The sequence below is a fragment of the Talpa occidentalis genome, unplaced genomic scaffold (genome assembly GCF_014898055.3).
Source record: "Talpa occidentalis isolate TD23 unplaced genomic scaffold, MPIMG_talOcc4v2.1 talOcc4.10, whole genome shotgun sequence".
Taxonomy (NCBI): Eukaryota; Metazoa; Chordata; class Mammalia; order Eulipotyphla; family Talpidae; genus Talpa; species Talpa occidentalis.
The window spans coordinates 90,301,587-90,320,289 of NW_023600993.1; the positions used below are offsets into that span (position 1 = coordinate 90,301,587).

The 18,703-nt window shown below is 39.4% G+C and overlaps 1 protein-coding gene across 4 annotated transcripts in view; it reads left to right on the top strand.

Moving 5' to 3' along the window:
- PTPRA (protein tyrosine phosphatase receptor type A) overlaps positions 1-18,703 on the top strand; it is a 121,335-nt gene that overhangs the window by 21,685 nt on the left and 80,947 nt on the right. For all 4 annotated transcript variants that reach the window (XM_037498056.2, XM_037498058.2, XM_037498055.2 and 1 more), the window contains exon 2: positions 13,373-13,444. In XM_037498056.2, the coding sequence (XP_037353953.1) occupies positions 13,418-13,444 (27 nt within the window). In that variant the 5' untranslated portion in view covers positions 13,373-13,417. The remainder of the gene's footprint in view (positions 1-13,372; positions 13,445-18,703) is intronic.

Here is an 18,703-nt window from a genome sequence, read left to right on the forward strand (position 1 = left end):
TGCCCTTTCTTCATATACTCATCATCCTTTGATAATTACGTTTCTTTCTTCTGGCACAAGATCTTCCATGCTCATCTTGTACTTTCATTATCTTCAAGAATCAGCTGTTTCATCAAGTAACTCTAGTTCTTTCGTTAAAGGATATATTTAGAAAACAAGATCTGGATATCAGACTTGCTCCTTACTATTGGGGTGTCATTACTCTCTTACTAGAGTTCAGAGGCAGAAATTTGTTTTATATTGTAATAGTGATTTAATTTATACATATGATTAAGTCGCAGCATGGAGAGGTCAGTGCCATTGAAGGAAGTTTATTACTCAGAAGCAGGAGACATAGCATACTATGCAGGACCACAGGGGAGAAGCACCAGGGTCAGTCAGGAGGCAGAAGGAACTAGGCGAAAGCATGGGGGAGACCCTTTATTATTGTAGTGGTGAGAAGTTGAGTGGAAACATCCCCTATTGGGCAGGAAGTGAAACACGGATGTTGGTGACTAGAGGGTTTGTGAAATTTTTATACAAATACATGCATGTGCTTGTAAATATACACAGATATACATATCTATAAAAATTGAAAGGTGTGGTTTCACTCTAATTCTATTTTGTAACACCATAGGGTTTTTTTTTTTTTTTTCCTATTTCCCTTTTCTCTGATGTTGAGAATCTGGTTCTTTTTAGGTAATAATCTCTTGACAACGAGGGCCATTTTCTTGTCCCTAGCCCCACTGAAAGTGCTGACTGAGCAGCCCCCTCTAGTTCCATGAACCATTTTTGTATACAGATGGTCTTTACTTTCCATCCTTCCAGCATCACGAATTTCTGTTACCATGATTTAATTAAATGACACCAGTGCCCAAATAACAATCAATGAAAAACAAAATATAACTTGTGATCAGGAATAGCTGCTCCAAAATTTTGAGTTTAAAGTTTACTCTGATCCTGTAACCTCCCTAGACATCATTCAATTGAATGTAGACTTTTTTTTTTTTTTTTTAATAAAAATTACAGCTCTGCACCACTCAGCTGAACTTTACTCAGCTCTGCATTTCCCTCTGTCAGTTCCTTTTGGAATGGTGGGTGGGTAACAAAAGAGAGGATATGTATAATAATGCATTTTGGTTCTTTTGAACAGAGGGGTTGCTCTAGCTATTGCTGTTGATGACAGGAAGTATATTTATAGCTCCAGGAAAGGAAGGTTGGGATGGCTTCTGGTTTAAGAAAACCTGGAAGGCTGTATTTAATATATTTTATTAAAGCATATTTGCACTTCATAGGAAATTTTTTGTCTTAGAAAATGTAGTTGAGATAAAACCTGTAACATATTACAAAGTGTAGATATTTTCATAAGTATATTCAGTCTCCTGCTGAATTTGGAAAAACCTATTTTGAAATTTCAGTAGTTTGCAATACTAAAACAAAGGACTCTTCAAGAGTTTACAGGATGTGTGTGGAGAATTCAGATGGTATAATTCTGTTTCACAGTAAGGATATTTAGGGGGTACTAAATATTGTTCGCAATCAGAAATTATTCATGTAGTTCTTACTGATACAGCCTCTGTTGTGATTTTATTTTAAAGCTTGAAACTGAAATATTGTAGATGACTCATTAGATATGTTCTGTAAAACCAGTTTGAGGTTTTCCACTAAACACTATAACTTTCTCACAAGTTTGATTGGGATAGGACTTTTGCCCATGATTATCATGTGCAATGGGCACATTATACACAAGTTAAATTATTCTGAAGCTTGCTTTCTCTTTTTTCCTATTCCTTTTCTTGAGGAAAGCAAAGAGTTTGTTTCCAAGGATACGTCTTCTCTCTTGTGCTGGTCTCAGATTGATGCAGTCATGGAAACCAGGCAGTAAATTCATTCTTGGCAGCTGCCAGCACTGGTCTGATCCTTTCTTTTAAAAGCATGAGATTCTTTAATAATACATTTTGGGAAGGTTGGTGCCAAATGATTCCAGGTCATCCCAAAGGGGGGTTGGGAATGCTGTTAAATAGATTTAAGTGAATAAGTTACATATAGACAGCTTGCTAAGCCAAAACTGCAGAGTTTTGACTGAAGTTTTTGTCAAACAGAAGGGCTTTTAAAATACAAAATTATTAATGTTTAGTTCTTTTTAAGATATTTAAGAATATTTCTAGTTATAATATGAGGTCTTTTTTGTTTTGTTTTTTAACTTATGAATTCAGAATATTAAGAATGCTGGGCATTATTTAGCACAATGAAGATTTTCATCTGGCCCAGTAAAGTTAATGAAATGAATATATGAGTTAATGTACTCTTTTAAAATGCAGATTCTGAAGCTGAACTGCCTTGATTCAAAATTTATCTCTGCTGCTTATTAGATATGTAACCTTGGGCAAATTACTTAATGTCTTCATGCCTCAGTTTTCTCATCTTCAAAATGGGGACTATTAATAGCAGCCACTTCATTGGGTTGTAGTGAGGACAAAATGGGCTAAGTTATGTCACATGGCTGACTTACAGGGAGCACTTAGCAAATGTTCACTATTCCATTTATAAGGAACAAAATTATTGATTAAGTTATAAAAGCTAGACAAAATAAAAAATCAAAAAAGTTTGTATGAGGGCCTCCCCTGGTGGTGCAGGTGGTTGAGCATAGCGCTGTGAAGCTGTTTGCAGCTGTTTGCATCAGACCAATGCAGCCTTTGGAGCGCAGGTTCGATCCCCGGCCGCGGGGCGAGGATCCCACATGGTGCGCAGACCTCTCCTGCCACCCACTGCTCCCCTCAGCAGTGTACTTCGTCACTTTCCATGTTCTACTCTCCGCTCTGGCTCTGGTGAATTCTCTCACCCTCCCGTGCCTCTGACTGTACCCAGTGCTTGTATAAATAAATAAATAAATCTTAAAAAAAAAAAAAGAAACTGATTAATTGATTGCTATATGCTCATGTTTCAGTGGCGAATGAGACACATCCTCTTCCTTCAACAGCTTCCTATTTTGGAGGGGTGTGGGATAGAGAAGAGTGAAGAAATGCAGATTCTTTATACAAAATGATTCTTTATACATTGTGATAGGTGCTACACTAATGGATTTTTTAATTTTTAAAAGTGATGTGGAAATAGAGTACACGTTAATAAGAAATACGCAAGACTCGTGAAGAAAATGATAAAGCTTTACTGAAGTACTTTTAAAAGATAATAAATTCAATGTTTATGCTATATTCCTATATGTAAACTTTAAACATTATAAGGATATTTGATAGATGTCATTGCTTCCTAATTTATTCTACAGATTTATGCAAATTGCTTTATAAATCCGTTGGGATATAAACCTTTTTGAGTTTGACAGATTGCACATACAGTTCATTTGGAATTCAGTAGTTGAGATTTTTTTTTTTTAAAAAAAACAATAACTGGAGGGCAGTAGAAGGGAGGGTGTGGCATGTGATACTTGACTTACACGTAGTGAAATATATTAAGACAGTTTAGCATTTGTGTTAGAATAGATAAATAGAGCAGAATAGTAAATCCAGAGACAGGCCTGGATACATTTGGAATTTAGAAGGGAGAAAAACATTTAAAAATCAAGTAGAGGGGCCTCCCTGGTGGCACAGGTGATTGAGCGCAGTGCTGTGAAGCTGTCCGCAGCCTCTGCAGTGCCAGTCCGCCGGCCTCAGAGCAACCCACATGGCGCACAGACCTCTCCTGTCTTGCCCGCTGCTCCTCTCAGCAGTGTATTTCGTTGGTCTGCCTGTTCTGTTCCCTGCTCTGTCTCTGGTGAATCCGCTCACCCTCCCATGCATCGGGCCTGTACCCTGGTTCTTGTATAAGTAAAATAAATCTTTAAAAAAAAAAAATCAGGGAGAGAAGGATTGACTCCTCAACCAATGGTCCTGAAACAATGGACTGTTTGGGGAGTGAGGATATAGACAAAAAATGCTAATTAAATGACTGTGGTCAAATAGTCATTATATTATAGAGTATATTTAACCAAATTAATGAATAAACTGCACTTCATCCTTCCTCTAGAATGCACTGAATGATTTGTAGAATAAGCTGCACGCATGACTGGTAGACTACTCTAGAATGCCTCACCTGCAACCACTAGTTGAATTCATGCATTCAAGGGTCAGTATATTCCAAACATGTTTAGCCAGTTATAGTTATGATATAAATAATTAAATATAAATACAAAAATAGTTTTTAAGAAAATTTAGTTGAACATCTTGAAAGGCCTGGGTAAACATAATTCCCTTCTTTTCCCAATTTATTGTCTAGTTACTTCTGGGCTTGAAACACTTAAAAGATTAGGAGGAAGTCATAAAAATTTTATTAAAGGTTCTGTGCTCAGTTTTCTTACAGTTGTCTAAGTTCTTATTCCACTTTTAAGAAAAAGAATCATGCAAATAAGAAAGAAGATGTGAAACAATTAGTATATTCATGCTCAAAAAAAAAAAGTCTGGCTTTCTACCAAAACATTGGTAAATGTAAGTACATGTATTTGTTTTAGTTCAAAAGAAAATATTTTAAAATTACCTGATTTGGGCCTCCCGGGTGTCGCAGCGGTTTAGCACTGGGTTCCGAAGCTGCCCGCGGCCTCTGTGGCGCCGGTTCAATCCCCAGCTGCTCCCCGGCAACCGGAGGAGGGTTCCACATGGCTCGCAGACCTCTCCTGCCGCCCGCTGCTCCCCTCAGCGGTGTACTTCGGTCCTTCTGCCTGCTCTGCTCCCCGCTCTGGCTCTGGCGAATTCTCTCACCCTCCCGCGCTTCTGACTGTACCTAGTGCATGTATAAACAAAACAAAACAAACAAATAAATAAAACATGCCTCTATTTAAAAAAAAAAACAATGAATAAATAAAATTACCTGATTTACTGTACTTTTTCATGTAACCAACAGCCTTTGGTCCTGTTTGTGTTCATTTAATGGTTTTTAAATTACGTTGTTCAGGAAGTAAGGAAGTACATTGGATCATTATTCACAGATTCTGTATTTGCAGATTCACCTAGTTGCTAAGATTTAATTGTAACCCCAAAATCAGCACTCACAGTACATTCTTGGTTGTCAGTTGACATACACAGAAAGGTGAGAATTTGTGTCATCCACAGTGCACATTCCCAGAGTATCATACCAGGCGGTGCTCTGCCTTCTTGTTTCAGTTCTCATACTGTAAATAAGTGACCTTTTCACAGTCTGTTTAGTGCCACTTTTTTTGCATTTTTTGTGCTTTTTATTTAATTGGTTTAAATGCCTCCCCCAAAGTAGTTATAAAATGTAATCTAGTATTCTAAGACGTCTATATTATGTTCCTTATGGAAAAGATACATGTGCTAGATAGCCTTCATTCAGTCATGAGTTACTGTGCTGTTGTCTGTAAGTTTAGAGTTAATGAATCCACAATATGATACATCCAGAAAAAGGAAGAGGAAATTCACCAGTCTGTCCATAAGGTTGCTCCAGAAAGTGATCACATCTATAGTAGAGTCTATGGAAAAGTGAGTAAATTTGTGGATTCATGAGATGATGAATGTAAGAAAGGCATAGTGGGCAGTACTGTTGAGGCTAAGGCTAATAAAGTTAATCATGTTACCCAGGATCATAGTAAGCCCTTCTTGGTTAGCGCTGGCTGGTTTGCATGTTTCAAAAGGTGATATGATGTGAAAATGTTATTAGATGCAGACAAGGCAAGCTCTACAGATCAGGAAGCTGCAGAAGAATTGTTAATATACCTGCTATGTTATAAATAGGTTATGTGGAAGAAAAAGTTTTCAATTCTGAGGTTGGTTTGTTTTAGAAATACATTGGTGAACAAATTTAATATGTTAATACAAATGGCATTTTGGTTGATGAAACTGTGACCAGAGGCTCATAGGAATCTAACCTGGTATTTTCCTTAGGGCCAACAATTCAATATTTGCCAATTCAGTATTTGCAGTAACTTTAAAGATCATAACTACCATGAATAAGAAGTGTTGATTATAAACTTTTAATTATAGTGTAAAAAGAAAACATTTTATTTTTATTTATATAAAATCAGAACCATTTATTATCTTTGCTCTTAGAGTCATTGGTGGAAAAACTATGCAACAAAATAAGAATCTTAGCTTTTATACCAATTTATGGTTTGATCCCATACTTACTCTCTGCATGCTCTTTGTTAAATATGTGGAGAGGTATCAGGGCAAAAAGAGTCATCTCAAACACAAATGTTACAAAAACTTTATTTTGCAGACTGTATTACCTTTTTTTTTTTTTTAAATTCTTTTTTTTTTTTAAGAGGCATGTATTTTATTCATTTATTTGTTTGTTTGTTTATACATGCACTGGGTATAGTCAGAAGCACGGGAGGGTGAGAGAATTCACCAGAGCCAGAGCGGGGAGCAGAGCAGGCAGAAGGACCGAAGTACACTGCTGAGGGGAGCAGCGGGCGGCAGGAGAGGTCTGCGCGCCATGTGGGACCCTCCTCCGGTGGCTGGGGAGCAGCCGGGGATCGAACCAGCGCTGCAGAGGCCGCGGGCAGCTCCGCAACCCAGATCTCAACCGCTGCGCCACCGGGGAGGCCCGCAGACTGTATTACCTTAACAGGTTTTGCTTTTTGCACAGCTGAATCCTTAGTTATACTTTAAATTACATTTTTTTTTATTGTGGTAAAATTCACATAACACAAAATTAACCATTTTAAAGTATATGATGTACTACATACGAAGTATTGTGCTACCATCACCTCTATCTAATTTCAGGTCTTGCACATCTTTTCTTAAATATATCCATAAATAGTTTGTGTTTTTTAAATCCTATTCCCAATGCTTTTTTAATATATTTAAATTTTCAGCTGTTTATTGCTAATATATTAAGATGCACTTGCTATTTATGTATTTATTTGCTTATTTTATGTTCAACTTGTATTCTACTACTTTGATAAAGTTACTGGTTCTACTTTTTTGGTAGACTTAACGTTTTTCCCTATAATATCATATTCTCTGTAAATAAAGAGAATTTTATTACTTTTCCAGTTTACATGATTTTTTATTTTGCTTTTTTAGATTAGCTAGTATCCTCCAATACAATATCAAATAAGAGAGGTGTTCCCATTTTTAGTATTTCACCATTAAATATGAGGTTGACCGTGAGTTTTTCCATAGATGAATTTGATGAGGTTGAGAACATTTCTTGTAGTTCCTAGTTTGCTTGAAAGGAACTTATTTGGTTGATATGTGTTACAGGGAGAGAAAGTGTAAAAAATGGCTGTGCTGTTAGATCTTTTAGTTCTTTATCAAACTTGTTTGGGCTATTGTTAGTTATTTGCATTTCCGTGTAAGATTTACTATCAGCTTTACAAATTTAGTTCTGCAGTAATTTTTTTTCTAAATCAGAAAATGCATATTTCTCTACAACATTTTTGGTAAATTCTTGAGATATATTTTCCAGTTTATTGTCATCTTCTGTCTTCTCTAGTGGTTACTCCAGCTACAGAATTTTAGACTTCAGCATCTCTTTTTCATTTTGAAAGTACCACTAGGTTCTGCTTTATTTTCTTATTTTTTTTAATTGATGATTTTTCATGCTTTTATCTTTAATCATGGCTAAACACACTCATTTTGTAGTTTTCATGAGACTGTTCTGCTTTCTGAATCTTGTGCCTTTGGTGTTGCGGATTTGCCTTTCCTCAGTGATTGTTTCTATTGAAGATGTATAGTTGCATTACTGGCATGAATCAGTTTTTTAATTTACCATCTGGGGTTCCCTGGACCATATTGGTAGAGCAAATTTAGACTTCAAATACTTATGATGTATTTGTCTATGATTTCAGATTCTCGAGAGGAAGCATTTTCCTTTCTTTTCCCACAGCTCAAACTGAGATTAGTTTTCTGGTCTTCTTGCTCATGAAGGTGGATTTTCTTTTTTTTGTCTATTTTCATTGAGAATATAGAGCTTTGCGGGCTGCAATTTTGTAAGATTTCTTGGATCCAACTCCCTACCTACCTCAATAGTCTTTCTTTTCTCCTGCTTCCATCTCCTGACTTCCCTTGGTTACTCCAGTGTCTTAACAAATGCTCCTGGGGCCAATATAGAGGTCAGCGCATAGTTCTTTTTTTTTTTTTTAATTAATTTTTTAAATTATTGTTTATGCATACAAGAACTGGGGTAAAGGCCAGAGGTGCAAGAACTGGGGTAAAGGCCAAGGGTGAGAGGACTCGGCAGAGACATGGAGTAGGGAGCAGAACAGGCAGATCCACCAAAACACATTGCTGAGGGGAGCAGTGGGTGAGACAGGAGAGGTCTGCTGCGTCATGTGGGTTACCTCCCTGGCCAGGGATCGAACCCATGCAACAGTGGCTGGCAACAGCCAGATAGCGCTGAGACTCAACCCCTCGCACCATTGGGGAGGCCAGGTCAGCACATAACTTCATTGTTTCATGCTACTGGCAATCTTCTCTACTTTCTTGAGAACTTTGCTAAGCTTCTGAAAAGATGTTACATTTATTCAACATTTCTAGTCTTTACAAATGGGAGAGTTTTAGTAGAATTTTCTGGACTGCTATATTGCAAGATAAAAAAAAGATTTCTTTAAAGATTGGTTGACATTCAACATTTCTGTATATTAACTTTAAAGTTCAACATTACTTTTTTATATTTATTTCTATTTTTAAATGATAAATCCTCTTTGAAAAAGAGATCCAGGAGCCTGATTTTCCTGTCTGCTTCCTGAGGAAGCAAAAAGACAAAAACTTGGTGAATAGCAAGACTGGTGGTTGCTGTAGTAAGCATGAAGCATGACACTTCCTGGCAATGATGCTGTTAGCAGTAGGAAATGGAATGATGGCAGTGCCTCTGTAATTTGCCATAAGGTTTTGTTTCCAATTTTTGCAATAGGTGGTTCAGCTATGTCAAGGAATTGGCTCTTCTAGTTTATTTTATTCATTCATTCGGAGTGATCAGAAAACCTCATATATTGCACCATACTTGGGAAATTATATGACAATCATGATATATTTCTAGCAATGCATTGAAACTTTCCATTAGCTCCTACAGAGGAACTAATGATGTGACTATTGATGTACCTTGACCCCATTACAACTATATGAAATAAGCAAGTTTTTCCCATTTCTACTATCCAGTGAAGTAACTCACTCAATTTATTGTAGCTAGCAAAGAAAAGACTTTCAAACCCAGGCTTTCTGATGTTGCCAAATAGCATTTTCTGGTTTAATGGTCTGCACTGATTGACCTGATAAACATATAAAGGTAGAAATTTCATGACATTATTTCTCTAACACACACAACTATATATTAATTATATAATACAATATTAGCTACATATTATATAATAACTTTTATATGTACATATAAAAATTGTATGTATTTCAGATGAAGGGGAGGTGTTAAGGTTTACATGGGACTATTTCAATACTTAGACCATATTTGCTTCATTGGGATGAATTTACTTCAAGTCCTAAGAAGTTATTGGAATATCTTCTCCAGAGACAACCATTTAATGGTTGTGGTAGTGCAAGAATTTGATCAACATAAGCCATATTTACAAGGTTCTAGGTAGTTTATTGCTTAACTACCTTACTAAAACCAACTCCCCTAAGCTGCTTTTATTATCTCATCTAGATCAATTTACTTTTTTTTTTTTTCTATATTTTTTTTTTTTCTATATTTTTTTTTTTTCTATATTTTTTTTTTTTTAAAACTTTTTATTTTTTTTTTTATAGAGGCATGTTTTATTTATTTATTTTGTTTGTTTGTTTGTTTTGTTTATACATGCACTGGGTACAGTCAGAAGCGTGGGAGGGTGAGAGAATTCACCAGAGCCAGAGCGGGGAGCAGAGCAGGCAGAAGGACCGAAGTGCACTGCTGAGGGGAGCAGCGGGCGGGGCGGCAGGAGAGGTCTGCGCGCCATGTGGGACCCTCCTCTGGTGGCCGGGGAGCAGCCGGGGATCGAACCGGCGCCGCAGAGGCCGCGGGCAGCTTCGCAACCCAGCGCTCAACCGCTGTGCCACCGGGGAGGCCCTAGATCAATTTACTTTTTTATTCTCCTTAGATTGTAAGCGTTTTATCTTCCTTCCTAGGGTGAATACAGGAACCAGTCCTTTCCCTCAATATACTATACACCAGATGATACAACACACACTCTCCCACACACTCTCCCACACACTCTCCCACACACTCTCCCACACACTCTCCCACACACTCTCCCACACACACACACTCCCACACACTCTCCCACACACTCTCCCACACACTCTCCCACACACTCTCCACACACACTCTCTCCACACACACTCTCCCACACACTCTCCCACACACTCTCCCACACACTCTCCCACACACTCTCCACACACTCTCCACACACTCTCCCACACACTCTCCCACACACTCTCCCACACACTCTCCCACACACTCTCCCACACACTCTCCCACACACTCTCCCACACACTCTCCCACACACTCTCCCACACACTCTCCCACACACTCTCCCACACACTCTCCCACACACTCTCCCACACACTCTCCCACACACTCTCCCACACACTCTCCCACACACTCTCCCACACACTCTCCCACACACTCTCCCACACACGTTCTCCCACACTCTCCCACACACTCTCCCACACACTCTCCCACACACTCTCCCACACACTCTCCCACACACTCTCCCACACACTCTCCCACACACTCTCCCACACACTCTCCCACACACTCTCCCACACACTCTCCCACACACTCTCCCACACACTCTCCCAGCAGCAGACGAAATACGGATCTGCTGCACCATGCTGCGTCAGGCTCCCTGGCCAGGGCTCGAACTCTAGGCCGCTAGCATTAGCGACACTGAGCCTTAAACCCCTAGGCCACTGGGGAGGCCCCCAACCTACAGCGTTCCAAAATACCTCTTGAGCTTGAAACTGAGGCAAAGAGGAATAAGATGGGCAGGGCCCGAAAACAAGCGCTTGAAGACCACCTGTACCTAACCAGCTAAATGACCCCATCAACGCATTTCAAAACAAAGTACTTGTGTTTGTGCCGTTTTTCTTCCTGTGTGAATACAGTAACCAGTTGTTCTAACTTCTCTCTCCCCGTGTATACACATAAAGAACATATATATTCCCACATCTCACATACATATTTTGATGATTAAAGATGTGAATGGGTGAGCATGGGATTGATACAATTTTTCAGGAAGGAGGCCTAATTGCATGAACATTTAAGGATTATTTTTCTCTCAAGCATGAAATTGCACAGAACAGATATATTTTTAAACCTTGCTGGCTGATGCAGACAAGAAACAGTTAAACACCCAAAACCACGAGTTTCTTTGTTGAGAATCGCAGTATTTTTATTTTTTTAGTGACCTTAGTGTCCTTCATCATTCTATGTTGTGCCAATATTTAAGTCAACCAACAATCACTAAATTAACACTATCTTTTCTTAAATATATCCATAAATAGTTTGTGTTTTTTAAATCCTATTCCCAATGCTTTTTTAATATATTTAAATTTTCAGCGGTTTATTGCTAATATATTAAGATGCACTAGCTATTTATGTATTTATTTGCTTATTTTATGTTCAGCTTGTATTCTACTACTTTGATAAAGTTACTGGTTCTACTTTTTTGGTAGACTTAAGGTTTTTCCTTACAATATTATATTCTCTGAAAACAACTGGCATGTGGGAAGACTGAGACTCAAACCAGGTATAACTAATTCTACAATCTATTTTCTCATCCACTGTTTCTGACCTACAGTCTTGTATGGTGTTTAGTGGGCTGTGAATTGAAGGATATGGACCTCTGTCCAAAGGTTCAAGGTGGTGAAGATGATAAGAATGAGGGTTCCAGAATCAGATCGACCCAGTTCCAAATCCTGGCTCTGCTATTTACCATTTTGTGACTTTAGGCAAGTTTTTTTTTTTAAGATTTATTTATTTATTTATTTATCTATTTTTTATGCAAAGCACTGGGTACAGTCAGAAGCGCGGGAGGGTGAGAGAATTCACCAGAGCCAGAGCGGGGAGCAGAGCAGGCAGAAGAACCGAGATACACTGCTGAGGGGAGCAGTGGGCAGCAGGAGAGGTCTGCGCGCCATGTGGGACCCTCCTCCGGTGGCCGGGGAGCATCCGGGGATCGAACCAGTGTCGCAGAGGCTGCGGGCAGCCTCACAACCCAGCGCTCAACCACTGCGCCACCGGGGAGGCCCTTGACAAGTCTTTATTCATCAGTTTATTCATCTGAATAACAAGGATAATGATAGCATCTGCCTTCTGTATATAACTGCTTTGAAGATTAAATGATGTAGAAATCATAAAACACTCAGTATAATGTCTCGGTCATTGCATTTACTCAGTGTTAGGCATTATTTCAATATTAATTTGATTATTTTAGTATATTAGGAATTAAAGCAGGAGAGAACATTTAATTCAGATGCTACTTTTTTTTACCCCCCAAGAGAAAAAAGCTGAGGCTTAAAGAGGTTAATAATAGATTTGGCTTGGGTCATTTAACTAATAAATGTAGAGCTTTGATCTGAAGAAGTGTCTTCACCAATACAGGATTTTTCCAACCTTAGCATTTGAGGCCAGGCAATTCTATCTTATAGAAGACTGTTCTGTGGATAGTAAGACAATCAAAACTACCTCTCAGGCGTTTCCATATATCCCCTGGGACAATAGTTCAAGTTTTGGAAGCAGACTCGGGAGGGAGGGGGGAGAGCAGAGAACGGGGAAGAGAAGAGTGCAGTGCAGTATGTTGAAGGCCTGTGGGCACTTTGGTGGGGAGAAAACTGGGAGAGGGAGAAATCCTGTATTGTGAAAAAATGAAGATGTTTTGGGCCTCCCCTGGCGGCACAGCAGTTGAGCGCTGGGCTGCGAAGCTGCCCTCAGCCTCTGCAGTGCCGGTTCGATCCCCAGCTGCCGGCAAGGGTCCCACATGGCGCGCAGATATCTCCTGCTGCGCCCGCTGTTCCCCTCAGCAGTGTATTTCATCAGTCTGCCTGTTCTGTTTCCCGCTCTGGCTCTGGTGAATCCTCTCACCCTCCGGCTCTGGTGAATCCTCTCACCCTCCCGCAAGTCTGACTGTACCCAGTGCTTGTATAAATAAATAAATCTTTAAAAAAAAATGAAGATGTTTTAATAATTTAAGTATGTTTTGGGATAAGAGAGCAGCAGTACTTCATCCTGTTTTCGCTGGAAAGTTCTGATTTCTCCTCAAATTCAATTCTCAGGATCTTTTCAGTGACTCAGGCTTACTATTTAAAATGGAGTTTTGTTCTGTGTCTCTTGGAGTATTAAGTGCAGCTAATTGAGAAATCTTGTTAGAGTATATTCCTCTCCCCTGGAACAAATTCATAGGTGTAGATAAAACTGTTTCATTTTTCTAAAGTTTTGTCCTCTGTTGCAGGTGGCACAACTAAAAAGGGTATTTATGGAATTCCAATGAGCGTTGATGGATGATGCAGTTGAAATAACTAAGGTAAGAGCAACAAGACTATAGCTGTGATGATGTTCTGCCACCCAAGTTAGGGTCCTCAAAGAGTAAAGCTAAAACCAGATTCTCTCCCCTTCCCTTTTATTTCCAAGCTATATGAGTAGCTTATATTTTTTATGATTAATAATGTTATAATTACCCTTTTAGAGAGTGGTTGTCAGCTTGGTGATGAATCAGAATCAAAGGACTTTCTTAGCCCAGTGATTACTTTAAAATGTTGGATCAGGGCCTCCCTGGTAACTCAGGCGGTTGAGCGCCACACTGTGAAGCTGTCCACAGCCTCTGCAGCATGGGTTCGATCTCAGCCAGCCTGGAAGAAACCCACATGGCGCAGCAGACCTCTCCTGTCTTGCCCACTGCTCCCCTCAGCAGTGTATTTCGTCAGTCTGCCTGTTCTGTTCCCCACTCTGTCTCTGGTGAATCCTCTTACCCTCACACTCATCTGGCTTGTACCCCGGTTCTTGTATAAATAAATAAATCTTTAAAAAAAATTAAAAAAATAAAATGTTGGATCAGATGCTAATTCTATACCTAGTTTTTCTGAGGAGCTGTCATATACATAAACCATATACCACCATAGTGGCTGCACCATTTTACATCCCTACTAGCAACATATAGGGGTTCTGGATTGTCTTTACCAACAATAATTATTATTATTGTTTTTTATAATAGCCACCCTCATGGGTATAAATGGTGTCCTCGTGGTTTTGATTTGCATTTTCCTAATAATTTGTTACATTGGGCATCTTTTCATGTAGTTATTCATTATCTGCTTTGCAGAAATGTTTATTCAAATCCTTTGATCATTTTAAATATTGGGCTTCATATTTCCTTTTCAAAAGTGAGGTTATCCTATGTGTTTTCTATCATTTGATTTTAAATTTTTAATTCTTACTGTAATATGCACATACAAGACTTAGAGAATACAAACCAGAGATAATTTCCAGCTCTCCATTCCACTGTGCTGAGAGAGTCTTTGTTTTCAGAACTGTTTTTTGATGACCTCTATAATTCTAGATTATAATACCTGCATTGCTGTGCCTTTTTTTAACCTTTTAAATATTCAACTCCTTACAATTTTAGGCTAATATGAATGATGAAAATTAACCTCATACCATCACCTGGCCCATTTGTTGTATGCTTTATTTTTTTGTCTTTCTGCTGTGTATTAGTTTCCCAAGACTACTATAACAAAGTACCACAAATGTTTATGTTTAAACAACATAAATTTATTGTTTCACAGTTCTAGAGACTAGAAGTCCAGAATCAAGGTGTCAGCAGAGTTGATTCCTTCTGAGGGCTGAAGGAGGAATCTGTTCTTACCTCTTCCCTAGTTTGGGAAGCCCAGACATTCTTTGCCAGGTAGATGGCATTCTCCCCATGTCCTCACTTCATTTCCCTGTAAGCGTGTGTATCTCTAGCCAAATTTTTCCTTTTTATAAGTATATTAGTAATATTGCACTGGGGTCCACCCATCTTATCTTGGTCATCTGCAAAATCTGTGTTGCCAAGTAAGATCATGTTCACCCCGAATCGTAACTTGGGATTAGGACTTTAACATCTTTGAGGGTTTGGGGGTAAGGATGCAATTCATCCCATAAGAAGTTAGTTAACTTTCTATGAGTAGTGCTCTTGAACCTCTTGTTTTGTTGTCGGTTTTCAGCAGTATTTCTTAACTCTCCTATTTTGTGAGGTAGATATTAGCACCCCTACCTCTGTTAGACTTAATTTTCAGTTTAACCTGTTGAAATTTTTTTTGAAGATCTATTTATGCATACAAGAGCTGGGGTGTAGGCCAGAGGTGCAGGGGGGTGAGACAATTCACCAGAGACAGAGTGGGGAGCAGAACAGGCGGATCTATTGAAATACACTGCTGAGGGGAGCAGTGGGTAAGACAAGAGAAGTCTGCTGTGCCATGTGGGTTAGCTCCCTAGCCAGGGATCAAACTCATCCAGCAGTGGCTGGCAATAGCTTCATAGTGCTGAAACTATGCCCCACTAGGGAGTCTATGCCCCACTAGTGGGGCCCCTTTGCCCCACTAGGGAGTCCTTAACCTGTAGAAATTTTAGTCTCTGCTTACTCTCCTCCTAGCACAACGAAGCCTTTCATGCACTGTCTATAGATTATCTCTAAAACTAGGAATCCAATAAACAGCATTTATATTATTATGATATTCTGTAACTTAAATACTATAAACTTAAAATATTTAAAGATCAGTATTGTGATCAGCTGTTTAGTTTAATTGTGTTTCTGAAAATATTTCTTCATTCTGTATGTTTTCTGTATTGCTGCATAACAAAAGACTCCAAAATTTAGTTATTTAAAGGGACGCTTACCTATTTCGGTTATGAATCTGTGAATGAGCAGTCTGTGCTAGGTTAACTATTTCATCAGTGGCCTTGATTGGAACTGTAGTCAGATAGTGGTTAATGTGGAACTGAAATCATCTGAAACATGTATCTGGTAATTGGTTATTTGCTGTATAAAGAGGTGGGCAGGGCTTCCTCACAGTGTTCCCAGAGAGCAAAGTAGAAACTACAAGGTCTTTTGATGTGTCAACTTGGAAATTATATCATCACTTTTGCTGCATTTTATTGGTTCAAGCAGATCACAAGTCCAGCTCATCATATTCAAGGGGTGGGGGACATAAACTTCACCTTTTGATAGGCGGAGTATACCAGAGTCTCATATAAAAGCTGTGTGTTGGGCCTCCCTGGTGGCGCAGCGGTTGAGCGCTGGGTTGCAAAGCTGCCCGCGGCCTCTGCGGCACCGGTTCAATCCCCGGCTGCTCCCCGGCCACCGGAGGAGGGTCCCACATGGCGCGCAGACCTCTCCTGCTGCCCGCTGCTCCCCTCAGCAGTGTACTTCGGTCCTTCTGCCTGCTCTGCTCCCTGCTCTGGCTCTGGTGAATTCTCTCACCCTCCTGCGCTTCTGACTGTACCCAGTGCTTGTATAAACAAACAAACAAACAAATAAATAAAAAACATGCCTCTATTAAAAAAAAATAAATAAAAGTTATGTGTGTACAGGTATGGAAGGAGTTCTTGTAGCCATCTTTGCAAGCAGTCTACCATAGTGTGTTTTTTTTTTTCCTTCTGACTTATTTTTCAAGATTTTTAGATTTCTCTGGTTTTCATAAGCATTACTGTAGAGAATCTAGAAATTTCCTTTTCATGTATTAGCTTAGAGTTCTAAGAACTTCTTCAGTCTGTGGCTCTGATGTCTTTGGTTAATTTGGGAGAATTTTCAACCTTTGTTTCCTCACATTTTTCTCTTTTATCTGAGGCTCAAATTATATATAAATTAGATCATCTCACCGTATTCTCTTTACCCCTTAACCACTCTTCTGTATTTTCATTGTCTTGCCACCTCCTGTGTTAGTGTAGGCACTTCCTTTTGACCTATCTTCCATTCAGCTGTTTCTTTACCTCTTTAATCCATCTATTATTCTTTCAGCTATTGTATTATCTCAGTTTGAGAAATTTTGTTGATCTGCCATTGCATTTACATATATATATATATATATAAAACATCATCCTTCATTTTTGTACTATGTATGATTTCCTGTGAAATTCCCACCACCAATTCACCCATGCACCATCCCCATAGTTCCTTGTGCTCTTCCCACCCCTGTCCTGATACCTCTCCCTTCTGCTCCCCATAGAATGTCTCTGATCTATGGTTGCCTGTTAATTTTGATTTTTGCTTTATTATAGTTATTTTTTTTTCCCTAACCCCTTATTTGGTTCCTCTACATCCCTCCTGTGAATGAAACCATCTGATATTTTTCTTTTTCTTTCTGGCTTATTTCATTGAGCATAATCCCTTCCAGCTCCAGCCATGTTGCTGCAAATGGCATTGCATTTTTATGTACACATAACATTGATTCTTGACCAAAATCCTTAATGCTGTGCTACTGTTCTTGCCTGTTTTCTGTGATTCTCATGTTATCAATTCATGGCCCAGACTTTGTATTTCCAAAATTGCTTTTAGAAATAATTTGAGATCTAAGGTGATATCTCCTTTCTTTCTTTATTTTAAAGATTTATTTATGCATACAAGAACTGGGGTATAGGTCAGAAGTGTGGTGGTGAGAGGATTCACCAGAGACAGAATGGGAAACAGAACAGGCAGATTAACTGAAATACACTGCTAAGGGGAGCAGCAGGCGAATCAGGAGAGGTCTGTTGCACCATGTGGGTAGCTCCCTGACTGGGGATCGAACTCATACTGCAGAGGCTGCAGATGGCTTCATAGTGCTATGACTTAATCCCTTGTACCACCAGGGAGGCCCGATATCTTCTTTCTATAGATGATTTACGTTTGTTTCTGATCTTATCTACATGTCTTGAATAATTTTAATTCAGTTTCAGAGACTGGGGTGCTTTTAAGCAAAACTACAGTTCCTACAGGGGCAAGTTGATGAGGATATCTACTATGTGTGGGACACTTTGCTAGGTACAGATTATGTCCTATGAGTAGAGTGGACATGGTTTTGATTCACATTGAGCACAGTCTTGATTATAATTTGTAGGTGAATATGCAGGTTAGTTTTGCGAAAGCAATAAATTGGCTGCCATGGTAGTGAATATTGGGAGTGGGGAGAAGTTGGAAGTGTTATTACCATAGCTAACCAGGGCAGATTTTGTTTAAGCTGAGACCTTGCTGGTGTGAGAGAGCTGGGACCAGAAGCTTCTAAACAGAAATAGCCTATACAGACAGTGGCAACTAGAATAAGTGAAGGGGGTTAAGATTGATTTAGAACTCTATTAATAAGTTCTGGGAAGGCCTCCCCGGTGGCGCAGCGGTAGAGCGCTGGGTTGCGAGGCTGCCCGCGGCCTCTGCGACGCCGGTTCAATCCCCGGCTGCTCCCCGGCCACCGGAGGAGGGTCCCACATGGCGCGCAGACCTCTCCTGCCGCCCGCTGCTCCCCTCAGCAGTGTACTTCGGTCCTTCTGCCTGCTCTGCTCCCTGCTCTGGCTCTGGTGAATTCTCTCACCCTCCCGCGCTTCTGACTGTACCCAGTGCATGTATAAACAAAAACAAAACAAAACAAAAACAAACTAAATAAATAAAAACATGCCTCTAAAAAAATAAATAAATAAGTTCTGGGAAACATCGACCTTTCCCACCACTTTTCTCCCATTTCCCTTTGGGAAGATTAGTGAATCTAGACTCCAGATTGAGCTCTGTGATCTTGGACTAGCTACCTAATTCTTTGTTTAGATGAAAGGGAGGGAAGAT